Source organism: Gossypium raimondii, chromosome 4 (genome assembly GCF_025698545.1).
Source record: "Gossypium raimondii isolate GPD5lz chromosome 4, ASM2569854v1, whole genome shotgun sequence".
Lineage (NCBI taxonomy): Eukaryota > Viridiplantae > Streptophyta > Magnoliopsida > Malvales > Malvaceae > Gossypium > Gossypium raimondii.
This window is the reverse complement of record NC_068568.1, coordinates 3,997,870-4,012,242: the sequence shown is the minus strand read 5'-3', so window position 1 is coordinate 4,012,242 and position 14,373 is coordinate 3,997,870. Positions and strand designations below refer to the sequence as shown.

The 14,373-nt window shown below is 31.5% G+C and overlaps 1 protein-coding gene across 4 annotated transcripts; it reads left to right on the top strand.

Moving 5' to 3' along the window:
- Window positions 1-591: 591 nt before the first annotated feature.
- Window positions 592-6,858, top strand: LOC105779796 (BRASSINOSTEROID INSENSITIVE 1-associated receptor kinase 1). 4 transcript variants are annotated; one of them, XM_012603724.2, is made up of 12 exons: window positions 592-1,015; window positions 1,675-1,807; window positions 1,941-2,012; window positions 2,529-2,672; window positions 3,122-3,193; window positions 3,303-3,374; window positions 3,495-3,571; window positions 4,008-4,151; window positions 4,238-4,579; window positions 4,963-5,357; window positions 5,965-6,363; window positions 6,468-6,858. In XM_012603724.2, exons 1-11 carry the CDS (start codon window positions 934-936, stop codon window positions 6,280-6,282), a joined length of 1,851 nt encoding a protein of 616 aa, XP_012459178.1. In that variant the 5' UTR covers window positions 592-933; the 3' UTR covers window positions 6,283-6,363; window positions 6,468-6,858. The 4 variants fall into 4 exon arrangements, with proteins under 4 accessions (XP_012459178.1, XP_012459177.1, XP_052485082.1 ...); XM_012603723.2 differs by having other exon boundaries at window positions 5,965-6,372; XM_012603725.2 differs by having other exon boundaries at window positions 593-1,015; window positions 4,023-4,151; window positions 5,965-6,372.
- Window positions 6,859-14,373: the final 7,515 nt, after the last annotated feature.

Below are 14,373 nucleotides of genomic sequence, written 5' to 3'. Positions count from 1 at the left end.
AAAAAAGATTAATCCTATCAATTTTAAAAGTAAGCAATTAATGACAATTATCACGACGTTAATGTCTTATATCAATTATACATAATTTTGATAGATATAATAATAAATTTAGCCCTCAATGCTTACATATTTTGTCACTTTGATCTCAATTAAAATATCAACAAATTTAACCTCAAGTTTTACACATTTACACAAATGTTATGGGTTAAATTTGTTAAATCAAGACCAAATTAATAGAATGTGTAGAATCAAGGCTGAATTTTGTATTATATCCATTAAAATTATGTATGATTAACGAAAACATTAATACCATAATAAATTGTCTTTTAACTTCTCACTTTTAAAATTGACAAAATTATATTGGTATGATTATTTTTAAAAGGGACCAATTTGATAAGATTAAAATTTAGAATGATTGAAGAAATTTTTACCATAAGTGTCAAAGCTTCATTGGGGCAAAAAGTTAATTATTATTTCATATTTTTACTTCTAAAAGAATAATTATTCACTTTATCACTAAATGCACTAATTACGATATTTGTTTTTTTTAATTTGAAAACACATTGGTGAGTGGTGCCTAATCGAACTACTTTTGACTAAACCAACACAAACTAAATTTTCCTTTGTTTTCTTACGTTTTCCCTCTTACCAAACACTAAATTTTCCCTCTCTTTCTCTCCATTTTCTTTCGTAATACTCGGAGCGTAAAAAGAAAAAAAATACTGTAATTACTTTCTAGACGATAACTAGAGAGAGTGAAGCCAAGAACTTTCTGGAATTTTTAATCTAACCTTTTTTTTTTTGTTTTAGTTCAGAGAGAGTGTTTTTGAATTTCATCGTTTGTTAATTTCTTCTTTAGTTTCCTTTTTTTTGCTACTTGATTCGGTTAATGATCAATATGTGAGATTTAGCTCTTTGATAGTCGGAATTAGAATGATGGAGCGGTTAATCTCCGTTTGTTTACAGTTGATTTTGGTGTTGGATTTGGTTTTCAGAGTTTCAGGAAATGCGGAAGGTTCGTCATGATTATTTCCTCTTATTTTCTTGTTTGAACTTTGAACTTTGAACTTTGCAAATGGAATTATTGTTAAATTTAATGTATATGATTCAAATTAGATGAATTTAGTAGCTATTGGATTGGTTTAGCAGTGGCATAAGGTTGACTGTTTGTTTTAAATTTCAATTAGCTTTGGTGCAGTAATTGGCTTGACTGGAGAGATACTTGCACGCTTACTCACTAATTTATGCGAAAGTTTTCGATACAATTTTACGTTCTAATTCTAGATATCCAGTTTTGGTTAAATTAACCAATGCGTTGTCTTCATCCATGTCTGATGTCGTCTTGAACTCTGTTTGTTGTTTTGAATCTTTCAAGTTATAGTGGAGCTTTAGCGCTTTACAATATTTTAAATGTTTTCATGATATGATTTTAACTTCTTTGTTGTTATCTGTTTATGTGATGAAATAAATCTTCTTTACCGATTTTCTGTTTTGACTGCTTTCTGTTGTTGCAAATGGAGAAACACTTACCAGTTCATGTTCCTATGGTTATTTCATTGTAATATATATACTTATATATATATATATATTGTATAATATTTGCTGATTTCTGCCTGCCGAGAATGATGTTACACGACCTTCAATAATCAGTTGCTTTATTTTTGTACGAAACAGGTGATGCTTTGAATGCATTGAAGAACAATATGGCTGACCCTAATAGCGTTTTGCAAAGTTGGGACTCAACCCTTGTTAATCCTTGCACATGGTTTCATGTTACATGTAATAGTGAAAATAGTGTAACAAGAGTGTAAGTTTATTTATATATCATTTTACTACTGCTTTTGTGTGTGTGTGTGTGTGTGTGTGTTTTTCTGTTTTCTAATTTGACATGGTAAATGCTTTCCCTCTTTTTTTTTTTTTTTTTTTTTTTTTAAATTTAGGGATCTTGGGAATGCAAATCTATCTGGTCAATTGGTTCCACAGCTTGGACAGCTTCCGAATTTGCAATATTTGTAAGTCGATAAGTTTAGGCCTAGATATACAAAAAAAAAAAAAAAAAAAAAATTGTCTCTTACATGCTGCCTCACATTTTTAGAATTATTGAAAGCAGTAAAAGGTAAATAAATAAAGGAAAAACAAAGCACTGGCATGCTTTGCCAAATAGCTAATGATGTTTTTGATTGTTTAGGACTTCCTTCAGATTATTTTCCATGATTTGGTTGTAATGAATAACTTCATTCAGAATAATTCTTCTTAAATTCCTGACTAGGTAAAACCCAATAACCAAAACATTCCAGAATGCCTGAGTTACTCAGGGTATACTTCACCTTAGAAAAAGTAGAACTAGTTGTAAACAACGATGCTCTCTGCTTTTGTCACTAAACATTGGTTTTTATCTGTTAGTGATCTTAATCTTGAAGATGGTTGCATTCCATTTGATTCGGTTGCATTTTTCATGGATACATTCTTGAATTATGTGCTTCTATTGAACTTCTTTTGCTGATGAATTACTAAATTTTTTGGGACAGGGAGCTTTATAGTAATAACATATCTGGAATAATCCCCGAGGATCTTGGAAATTTGACAAACTTAGTGAGCTTGGATCTTTACTTGAATACTTTAACTGGACACATTCCATCTACTCTGGGCAAACTTCAAAAACTACGATTCCTGTACGAGAAAGTTTTACATTTTTTGTGGTTAATTTACTTAATTTCTTTGGGCTCTTGCTTTCTAGTTATGTGTTTTAGCATATGTAGAATGCTTTTTTATGTCTTGATATATTGCTACTGAACTGGATCAGTAAAATGTATTTTTACTAAGAACGTATGTGTTTATTTATAATTTTTGTAGATATAAGTGTTCCCTTTTCACTTCTAATGTATGCATAAAGTTGATTAAGTCCAAAAAGTCTCCAGGCTGTAATAGCCATACCCATCTGATGTGGGTGTCATGTGGTTTAAGTCTAATAAGTTGCGAGGCCATTGGTGCTTGGTTGATGTGGGCACTATAGAAATGGTTCTTTGTGTAGTAGGCTTCAATTAGCATGTGTTCTTTTAAGTTACATATCTAGTCATCTTATCAATATGCAATATTTTGATGTTTTCTTTCTGTGGAGTAGGCGTCTCAACAACAACACGTTGGCAGGACAGATTCCTATGCCTTTAACTACTATTATGTCACTGCAAGTGCTGTGAGTACTGCTGTTAGATTTTTGTTTTTCTTTTTCACACATTAGTTGTTTAACCTTTGCTACAAGAACAATTTATTAATGGTGCGGGATGTTGTATTATGCCATGCAGGGATCTTTCAAACAATAAGCTAGAAGGAGATATTCCAGTTAATGGTTCCTTTTCACTCTTCACTCCCATCAGGTTTTTCTCTTATGCTATTTCATGTTTCTCTCACCCTAACTTCTGATCCTCGTCGCCACTGTTTTATCATATCTGTACTCTTAGACCAGCCTCTTGAATTGCTGTTTCTTTGGTTCACAGTTTTGCTAATAATCGGTTGAATAATCCTCCACCTGCTCCGCCGCCTCCTATCACACCTACAGCTCCAATTCCATCAGGTTTGTTCTCGATTTATTATTATTATTATTATTAATTATTATTAGCTTTTAATTGTGCTTAACTTTGAGGCCTGCTTCACTTTTATTTGTATTTATATAGATATTTGATTGGGAGTTGAGATATTCCTTTGTATTTTTCTTTGCATTTGCCAATTTTTTGGTATATTGCTGATCCTGAGCTTTTTTACATCTGGGTCTGTTTTTTAAGAAGGTGCCTTTGAGCTCAGATCTAAAATCTGATTATAATATTGCCTAAGATGGCTTTAGGTTCCTTGGTGAGCTAGAACATTATCTGTCCCTCTGATCCCCTAGCTCACTAGTTCTCTCAGTTGAAATGTTGCCTGCTCCATTGGTGTTGATACCAGCTGAACATGTTAATAGTTGCGAATATTCATGATACAGGTGTGTTGTATTAACAGTATCTAGATTTATCTAGTTTCATTACTTGTAGGTAATAGTGCCACCGGTGCTATTGCTGGAGGCGTTGCTGCTGGTGCTGCCCTGCTGTTTGCTGCTCCCGCAATTGTCCTTGTTTGGTGGCGAAAAAAGAAACCACAAGATCATTTCTTTGATGTACCTGGTTAGTGATTTATCCAAAGATAGTTTTATTTTTAATTGATTTTATGTCATGTGCTTGTATTTACTTTCTTCTAATTTTCTTTACAGCTGAGGAGGACCCAGAAGTTCATCTAGGACAACTTAAGAGGTTTTCTTTACGTGAACTACAAGTGGCAACGGATAATTTTAGCAACAAAAACATTCTGGGTAGAGGTGGTTTTGGTAAAGTTTATAAAGGTCGCTTAGCTGATGGTTCTCTAGTGGCAGTAAAAAGACTGAAGGAGGAGCGCACTCAAGGTGGAGAGTTGCAGTTCCAAACAGAGGTGGAAATGATAAGTATGGCTGTGCATCGGAATCTATTACGTCTTCGTGGCTTTTGCATGACCCCTACTGAACGGCTGCTAGTCTATCCCTTTATGGTTAACGGTAGCGTTGCATCCTGTTTAAGAGGTACTGGCTGTTTTCTCCTCGCTTATTTCTTTAGTCTCATGTTTCACATTTGTGCTATGCTCTCTGTATTTGGTGCGCCATTTATCATATGTATGTTCTTCAGGTTGCCAATTTTTTTCTGACTGTTAATTATTAAATCTAATGTTAGCCTCAATTATCAAATATCTTCTCTTTTGCTTCTTCAGTTTGAGATGATATTCTGAGCTACTGATCACCTACTGGAAACTTGCATTATAACATTTGTTATTTTTAAATTCATGTGCTTGGTGAATGTGGATTGTCTTTGAATCGAAGTGGAATTGTTAGAAATTCATGGATGCCAAATACTTTTTGAACTCTTGTCACAATGGACCACCTATTGATCTGATTTTTCCATTGTCTAGAGCGTCCGGAATCTCAAGCACCACTTGATTGGGCTATAAGGAAACGGATTGCATTAGGAGCTGCAAGGGGGCTTGCATATTTGCATGATCATTGTGACCCTAAGATTATACACCGTGATGTAAAGGCTGCAAATATATTGTTGGATGAGGAATTTGAAGCAGTTGTCGGAGACTTTGGGCTGGCCAAATTAATGGACTACAAAGATACGCACGTCACAACTGCTGTTCGTGGCACAATTGGTCATATAGCTCCTGAATACCTATCAACTGGAAAGTCATCAGAGAAAACTGATGTTTTTGGCTACGGTGTCATGCTTCTTGAACTCATTACAGGACAGAGGGCTTTCGATCTAGCTCGGCTTGCAAATGATGATGATGTCATGTTGCTTGATTGGGTAAGTACTGTCTTCTTATTATGCTTTTCTTGATGATGCATTTCAAAGTTTGACTTATCAGTCTTGTCTAGTGTTTTAATTATCTAATTATCGCATCACTTGGTTAGCCAAAAGCAATACACTAAAGATGGTATAGCAGAACCACCACTCTTAAAGAACGAAGCTTAATTTTATTTTCCTTGCAAGGTGAAAATGCAAAAGCTGGTGAATAGAAAGAGTTGAAACTTAACAATGTTTTCTCTACGAGGTGAAGAGCGAAACATTAAATATAGAAATAGTTTATGGGGAGATTCTATCCTATGTTACTCAGATTTGAGTGTGAGTGTCGGGTAAGGGTGAAGGCTCCTCGAATACTTTCTGTTCATTAATTTTGCTTACACCATGAAGCATGCTTTAGGTGGTTGCATTGATCCGAGTGTAACTTGATTCATAACCAATGATATTTGAGAATCTTATGTAATAAGTTAGTATAATCTTGATATTGATTTCTTATGCCACTAAGATTCACATCTTTATTGACCGTAATTATATTAAAACTCAAGTTAAGCTTAGTACTGGACCAAGTGGTTTTTGTTTCATTATTTTCTCGGGTGCTTAAAAATTTCAGGTAAAAGGGCTTCTGAAAGACAGGAGGTTAGAAACGTTGGTTGATGCTGATCTTCAGGGTAATTACATAGACCGTGAAGTAGAACAGCTAATCCAGGTAGCTCTTTTATGCACTCAAGGCACCCCAATGGAACGACCAAAGATGTCCGAAGTGGTCAGGATGTTGGAGGGTGATGGATTAGCCGAAAGATGGGAAGAGTGGCAGAAAGAGGAAATGTTCCGGCAAGAGTTTAACCATAACCACCAACCAAATGCTGATTGGATCATTGCAGACTCCACTTCTTACCTCCGACCAGACGAATTATCCGGTCCTAGATGACCCCATTTCTACAAAAATACAAAACACTTCTGGCGGTCAGAGTTGGTGCATTGTTCACCATTTTGTGGATATACAATATAGGTGTCTCAGGTTTTTCCTCTTCTTTTCAATTTTTTCTTTGGCCCCATTTTTATCTTATTGTAATATATGGTAAATGTATGGAGGTGGTTCTTTTCTTTTTATAGGGTTGCCAACTGCAGCAGTCAAGAAAAACATTAGGTGCTATAAAAAAAAAAAACTGACAAAAACCGAAATGTTAGTGTTGACTGTTTACGGGAATACATACAATAAATGAGTTACCACATTAAAAATTTTCGAAGATGCCATGCTTGAAAAGCAAGAAGGTAAAGGTATCTGGTCTCCACCTTTTCTCGATGGTTGTAAGCAGCGACGGCCACATTGAAAAATAAGGTATTTCCGTCATCTTTAAAAAATTAGCCGCGTCTAGTAGCTCTGAATTGTTACTCATTTGATATTGAAAAGTTTATATTTCGTTTGTAAATAACACAAAAACAAAATAATCAATGTTTTATGTTGAACAATATAAAAAAATTAACACTAAAAAAATTTACCATATTTGCCTCTTCTAATGCTACTTGATTATTTTGCTTCAATTAGAGTCATGATTGGATTTATAAACTTTAATTTAAGGTAAAAACTAAGAATTTGAAGAGTTTTTGGTTTCGAAACTCGACAGCAATCACATTCAGATCTTTTTATTAGGGCATTGCGAACCACAACGTTTCGAAGACTAATATGCAGTATTAGAATGTGTGGTTCAAAGATGTATTATGGTGTTGTCATTTGGGGAGTCAAACACGTTATTTTTAATGAGAAAGCTTATAATAGGAGATTATTTACACTTTTTCCTTTATTAAGTTTTTATCACACGGGGTTTTTCTTAATAAGTTTTTAATTTCGTTGATGAATATCCAAAGGGGAGTGTTATAAATCCATTGATAAATAAGTGTCCATATAACTCCCAAAATCCGTAAAGAATTTATCTTTATATAATCCATAAAGAATTTAGCGTACCTTAATTCTCTTATTTGTGTTTTTTAATCTATGGTGATTGAAATATTATAAATAGAGGACATGCATAAATTTTTATTAAATTATAGTAAGATTTAATGTGTTTTATTAAATTATACTTTCATTTGTGTCTACTTTATTATTTTATTCTTACTATAGTTTTCTTTGTTTTCATAATTATAAGAGATTGTTGCAAATTAACAATAAAGATATGAGAATAATGAAAATGGGATAATATAAGAAGTTTCAATATGAAACATTCTTTTTTTTATATATATTTTCTAAAATAATTACAAAACTTATTAAATCTTATCTTTTAAGAATCCTTACGTGAACAACTATTTGAACTAATTAAATAATTTAACCTTCTTATATTTGCTTGTGTGTGTGTGTGTGTTTTTTTTGCTTTCCTTTCACATTTATGTAACATAATAGTTTGAACGTCTTATGAAAAGTTCATCTCAGTAATGTCATTAAATTATTAATAAATTTATATTTTATTTGTTAAATTTTAAAAAATTATAAAATAGTCATTGAATTATTCGAATATTTTTATTTAAGTCACGGACTGTTAAGTCTTTTTCTCTAAAGTCTAGCCGATAATTGCTTTGGGCCGTTTACCAATGCCAGTAATTGAAGATTATACAATTCGAACAATTTTGAATTCAATTCAAAGAAAAACTCAGTAAGCGAACCCCTTGTTCTATTAAAGTAAAAAGAAATTTCCCGTTCATTCTTTTAAGGTTCTGTTTTGGATTAAGTTAAAAGACTGTTTGGTTTGAATTAAAAAAAAAATAAGCATGAGGCATTTGGTCAATAAATAAAAATTCAATTAAAAATTAACTGGTTGATAAGAATTTCAGATTCCTTTATGTTGAAAATTAAAAATATATTAATATAAGCTTTGAGTAACAATTCGATGATCAGTACTATAGAGTAGTACGTGTCGACGAGTAGAAGAACATATCTTAAATCCAAGCTAATCTGATGGATGGTGTCAAAAGACTAGAGAAGAAAACCTTTTGGATTTTGATTTGTAAATTTATTACATTCAAAGCTATTTCATGAAATAATTAAACTATAGAAGATGAGGGAAAGTTTACCCTTTCGATTGGTGTCAGAGGTGAGAATAAAGAAGGCCATACAATAGCGATTTTAACATTCCGGTGATTCAAATAAAAACTTATAAATAATTTAATGACAATTTTATAACTTTTTAAAATTACATGACTAAAACATAGACTTGTTTATAATTAAATAACCTTCATGGTCACCCAGTAAAAAAATCAAATCTCCAACTAATCTACTATTGTATATATTCTGTTATATTATACCAAATTTATAAAGTTTAATCAAATCACACAAATTAAGGATTATATAAAAATAGGTACTAAAATAATGCAATTTTTCCCTTTAGGTACTTCAAACTTTTTTTGTCAAAGTAGGTACCTAAAATTTTATTTCATTACCACTTTAGGTACCAACCATTAACTCCTATTAAAAAACCCTCTTAACCAATTAAATTATTACATGTGACATTTTAATTGAATAAAAATATTTAAAATTAAGATTTAGAAGAAATTAAATTAAAAATTATGACATGTTGCCAGATTGCTAGTCCGAAATACGAGATTGGATCAATTTTTTATTTTAATTTAATTTAATTTTTACTTAATGTTAATTTTAAATATTTTATTTAATTAAAATGACATCATAATTTGATTGGTTCAGAGGATTTTTTACGGAGTTAACAATTGGTACCTAAAGTCGTAAAGAAATAAAATTTTAGGTGCTTAGTTTGACCAAAAGTTTTACTTTATCTAAATGAAAAAGTTGTATAGTTTGAATACCTATTTTCATATAAGCCTAAATTAAAAAAATAAAACAATAAGGGATGCATCAAGGTATATTTAAAAAAATTCTTTAACAAAAATACGAGTTAATTTAAAAGTTTAATTTTTTTAAAATTCAAAGATAATTAAAATGTTTAATTTTTTAAAAAAATTGTAGTTAAATATACAAGTGATTAAAAAATATAAATTGTCGTCAATGAGGTCTTGACCCAAAAGTAAGTTTCATGTCTTAAAAATATTTAGATTTAAGTTCGACTCCTTCGTATGTATATGTATGAGTTCTTTTCCAAATTTATTATAGTTATGTTAGAGTTAAGTGCCCCAAGTGCATTTTATATGTTATTATTTATACTTGTAATTTTTCCGAATAGATTGGTTTAAATAAAATTTCATCATACATTAATATCGTTTATATTTGTTCTCAATGGTTTTTGCACGCAAAACAAAATGTAAGCAAATATTGGCTCATTGATTATCTAAGGTTTAATTAATACCAAGTTGCATTATATAGTCGGATCATAATGTGAGAAGACAACTTATATTAATAGCTAATCTAAATAGTCTCTAATCTAATCGAAATTGGATAAATCGATTGAAAGATTATTATGTTGCTTATCAAGTCTAATTGGAGAGATAACTTATCTTGGGTACCAGAGCGGATGACTCTCGAAAGATAGTAATATAGATGTGATTGTCTAGACAATACATCGTATAGGACCCAAGTTGAATTTATCATAAATCCATTTATGGATTTATTCATTTACGACGTTCGTAGTGTGGCATGCCTTAATCTTATGTGGATGATGGATTATGTATGTGCGACTCATACTTTGATGTATTAAAAGCCTAAGTTTAAATAGATAAGGAACCAAAAGCTGGTACATTAAGTATACGACTTATAGTATCATTCCACAATAGTGAATCATAGCCTTGTAAAGGTAAATGATATCCTCTCATTGGCTTTACATAGTAGTTTGAAAAGTAATGTGGTCACGAGTAATTTATCACAAGACAAATGATTTAATTACTATGTGTTAGTATTTGACTTTTTCATATCGAAAGATGTAATGAGAACCATGAGATGATATATGATAATATTAGGGGAACGAATTTTATCTCAAAGAGATTAAGGATATCCTATGAGGATAACACACTTATGACAATGTCATCGGACGAACACTTATTTAGTTGCTTTCATAACAGTATATAATAAACTAGAGTTTAGTCATGATACTATAGTGGAATGACTCCATGATTAAATAATGTTGTAATTAATAGACGAATAATTAGAATTTAATTACAAACTATTTGAATCATAATTATATATGTCCAATCGGTCCCTCCGCTAGTTCGAGATAACTTGAAACGAATTGCATGAAAGAATTGATACTATGGAATAAATGAAAAAAACAAGAAAAATAGATCGCATTAATCACTATCTGTTGCGAATGTATTTTCTCGCTAAGTACAAAAGATGACTTAGAAATTAAATTAATATATTTACATTATTATTTAATTATTTGTGTAATACCCCATACTTGGCCTAGTCGTTATGACCAAATCTTGAGGTAATACGCTTCCCGTTTGAAAACCCTAAATGAAAACTAGCTTTGGAAATTGTGTGATATGAAAATATTATTTTTGGCAATACTCTTATATGTTTTTCTTTAGAAAGTCACGCGCATAACTTATTTATTTTTACGAAAAAACTGTTAATTTAACACTTAGTTTTGCAGTGGAAAATTTCAGAGTTGATAATTTGAAAACTATGATTTCGATAAGTGAAAACGTATAGTTTTGTCAATTGAGTATATAATGAAACATTCGCTATTAACTGTCGTTAAACTCATTTTAAATTTGCAGCGGAAATTCCTTAGCTTTTTTAATTTTGAAAACCAAGCATTTATTTTTAATTAACAGAAACCATGCAGGAATCTTTAATTGAATAACGAAAACCACCACAAAACCCGAAACCAAAATTAAATCTGAAGATTAGTCCAAAAATCAAAAGTCTAGAAATTTTAATTATTAACAAATCAAACCATTTTATGCGAGAAAACCAATTTGAGTTCCCAAAAGCCATCCAATCCTAATTTTGACGATTACCTGAAATTGTGAAATAAAAAGCAGTGAGCTATAAAGTTCAGTGTGTAACTTAACTCAAACAGAGATACAGATGACATAGCAAATAGATCAAAGCATCGCAGAGAATTTCATCAAATTCAAATGGAAAAATTGTGCATGCATGGTTATGTCAATGCAGTATTTTCAAAAAACATAATGCAGATGTTTCAGAAAACTTCCTACCCAACTCTACTGCACACCAAAAAGAGTTCTCGAGAACTCGTCCATCCAGAAGCACACCAACAGATAATTGTGGACAATGCCACCAGAGTTGCAATTAAATTACAAGATCAGATATAAATAGTCAAACCAGATATGTGGCTAAACCACCAGATAGTGCAGATCATTAAACTGTCTGAACTTCCTCCTGACAATAATATCCCAACCCCATGCAATGTGTCATGACATGCAAATTCAGAATCAAAACGGTAAGCATGTTGAACATGCAATCATATATTTAACAGAAATGAATAGGCATGGAATTTCTATTCTTTGCAAAATAAATATGTCCGAATTCAATAATAACAAATCAATTTAATCAGAATAGCCACAAAGTCAGATGCCATGAGAATTGGAACAAAACGTAACATATCAATAATCGTATATACATAGCTAATAAAAAACATGCTAATGATGCTCACTAATTTACATATCATAACCATATTATATAAGGCAACATACCTCCAGAAGTTACACAATCATATCGGAACAACAATTTTCATTTAACATACATCGTATGTAACACTTATCAAACCTATAAAATCACTAACCTCAAACCTCACTTCAAAACACGACCCTAACTAAATTTTACTAAAAATGGACTTACACGCCCGTGTGGTCCACACAGCTTGGCACACGCCCGTGTGGCCCACACAGCTCACCACACGCCCATGTGGCATCAGTAGTGAATTTTATGGCTTCGCGTCGTTCGCTGTTTTTCAAGATTATCGTTATACACCTAGTCATTTTTTTTGAGATGTTGACACTAAAGTAGCAATTCCTACCTTGCACACGATGACAGAACTAAACCAATTAGCAAAATCACCCAACTTAATCTTAGAGTATTCAACCCTTGCTCAAACTGAGCATTCGGCTCTTGCAAACCAACACCAGTCAGTCCCTAAATTGAGTAGTCGACTACTTACCCAAAGATGAAACTGTTTCCAAAGATCTCAATTCACATGAGGGTTAATGCGTCTCACACTCCTCATCTATCAAATTCATCACATCAGTTAAACCAAAATCTCACAAACCAAACCAAAACTTCACATACCTTCCTTGAAAAAGAATAGAGCAAATAAATAACACCATTAAAGAGGACATGAAAAACACTTACCTCGATCAAGAATACCCTGACAACCTGCTCAAAACTTGCACAACTACGAATGAACACAGAAGAAGCAACGGTTTAGGACTAAACGTCTAAATGGCAACAAGTGAAAAGGAAGCTCGACATCAAAAATAAAATGAGTAGCAAAAGAATGAGAAGGAGAAATCAGAAAAGGGTAAAAAAATGGCAGAGAGGTGTTGCCATCAACAAAAATGAAAAAAAAAATAGAATGATGGAGAAAGTGGGGGAGAGGAACATCAACATGATTTGTACTTGGGACCTAAAGGTAAGCTAAAGCCTCACTACTGAACCAACAAACTCATTCTTATCAAGAAACTAACAAGAATAAAATATAACCTACATTTGACCAGTCAAGTGTAGGAGTAAAACAATAAAAACTCAAGGGAAGGAATTTGAACACAAGACCTTATGCATATATACAGAGCACTTAACCACTAAACCAAATCAAATCAGTTAATATGATTCCTACAACATTTATTCAAAACAGGACGTGACCACTCTTGGTTCACTAATCTCAATTCCTACTAACCCGATTTTTGGGATGTGACCATTTGTAATTAAATTATTGAAGTTTGAAGCGAGAATTAAATTAATTAATCATCATAGTTTTACTGAATGAGACAATTAAATATATTTCCTCATAGATTCTAATACAGTAAAGTTGTCATGACTTTAACGGAATTAGAATTGGGTTGAGAAAATAATTTAATTAATTAATATTTTGAGAAATAGAAAATAGTTATTGGGTTGAATAAATTATAAGTGTTGAATAAAAGTCTAAATAACGCATATAATTGTACCCAATACACGAGACAAGCCCGAAAGCCCATCCTGAAGGATGAGGGGTGACAAACCCTAGTACACCTTAGGGTTGTCGTTGCCTCTTGTATTCTACTCTTAGTAGAATATTGTATTTTCTATTAAAATATTATTATTTAATTACTCATTGTTTAAGCAAAACTCTTGTATATATTTTTTATAAATAGGAACTATGAGCTAACTTAAAACACAATTAATTGGGTGTCGTTATTCTATCAGAAAATAATGAAAATTTATTTATAAGAATAAATTCTATTTTTTGTGAAAGCTCATAGTTTCTAATTCCATAAAGAGAATTAACTTTTACACTGAAAGTCAATAAATTTTTTTCATTTTGTGTATTCAGTTCGTTTTGTTTGAGCATATACTCAAAACTATTCATGGTTCGAGAATAGTAGAGAAGACAGTTTGATAGAAAGATGAGAAACAACTTAAACTGCGTTGTACAAAGCATATGTAATAATTCAGTTAAGAGTTTATTATTATAAATATCACAAGGCTTGATTTTAAGAAAAAAATTTAAATTTTCGATGTGCCTAAAAACGCTGTTTTCTAAACCAAATTTTCTTATAAGTTATAGTTACTTTTAATTAGTTGTTTTATTCTAATTATAGTTAGTTTGAGTTCAGATAGTTACTAAGTTACTTATTGAGTTCAAGGTTTGTAATGATTGATTTTGTTTAGAGTAGTTGATATAGGTGTAAGTCATAACTTAAAAAAAAAAGAGGAGGCAAATCTTAAAATTACACATGAACTTTGATTCAATGTGCGCTTTGATATATAAATTTTGATTTAATGCAATTATACACATAAAACTTTGATTAAGTTCAAGCGTATATATGAAACTTTCATTTTGATTCAATTATACATATTTGAAGAAATAAATACATCAAATTATTTTTATAATTGATA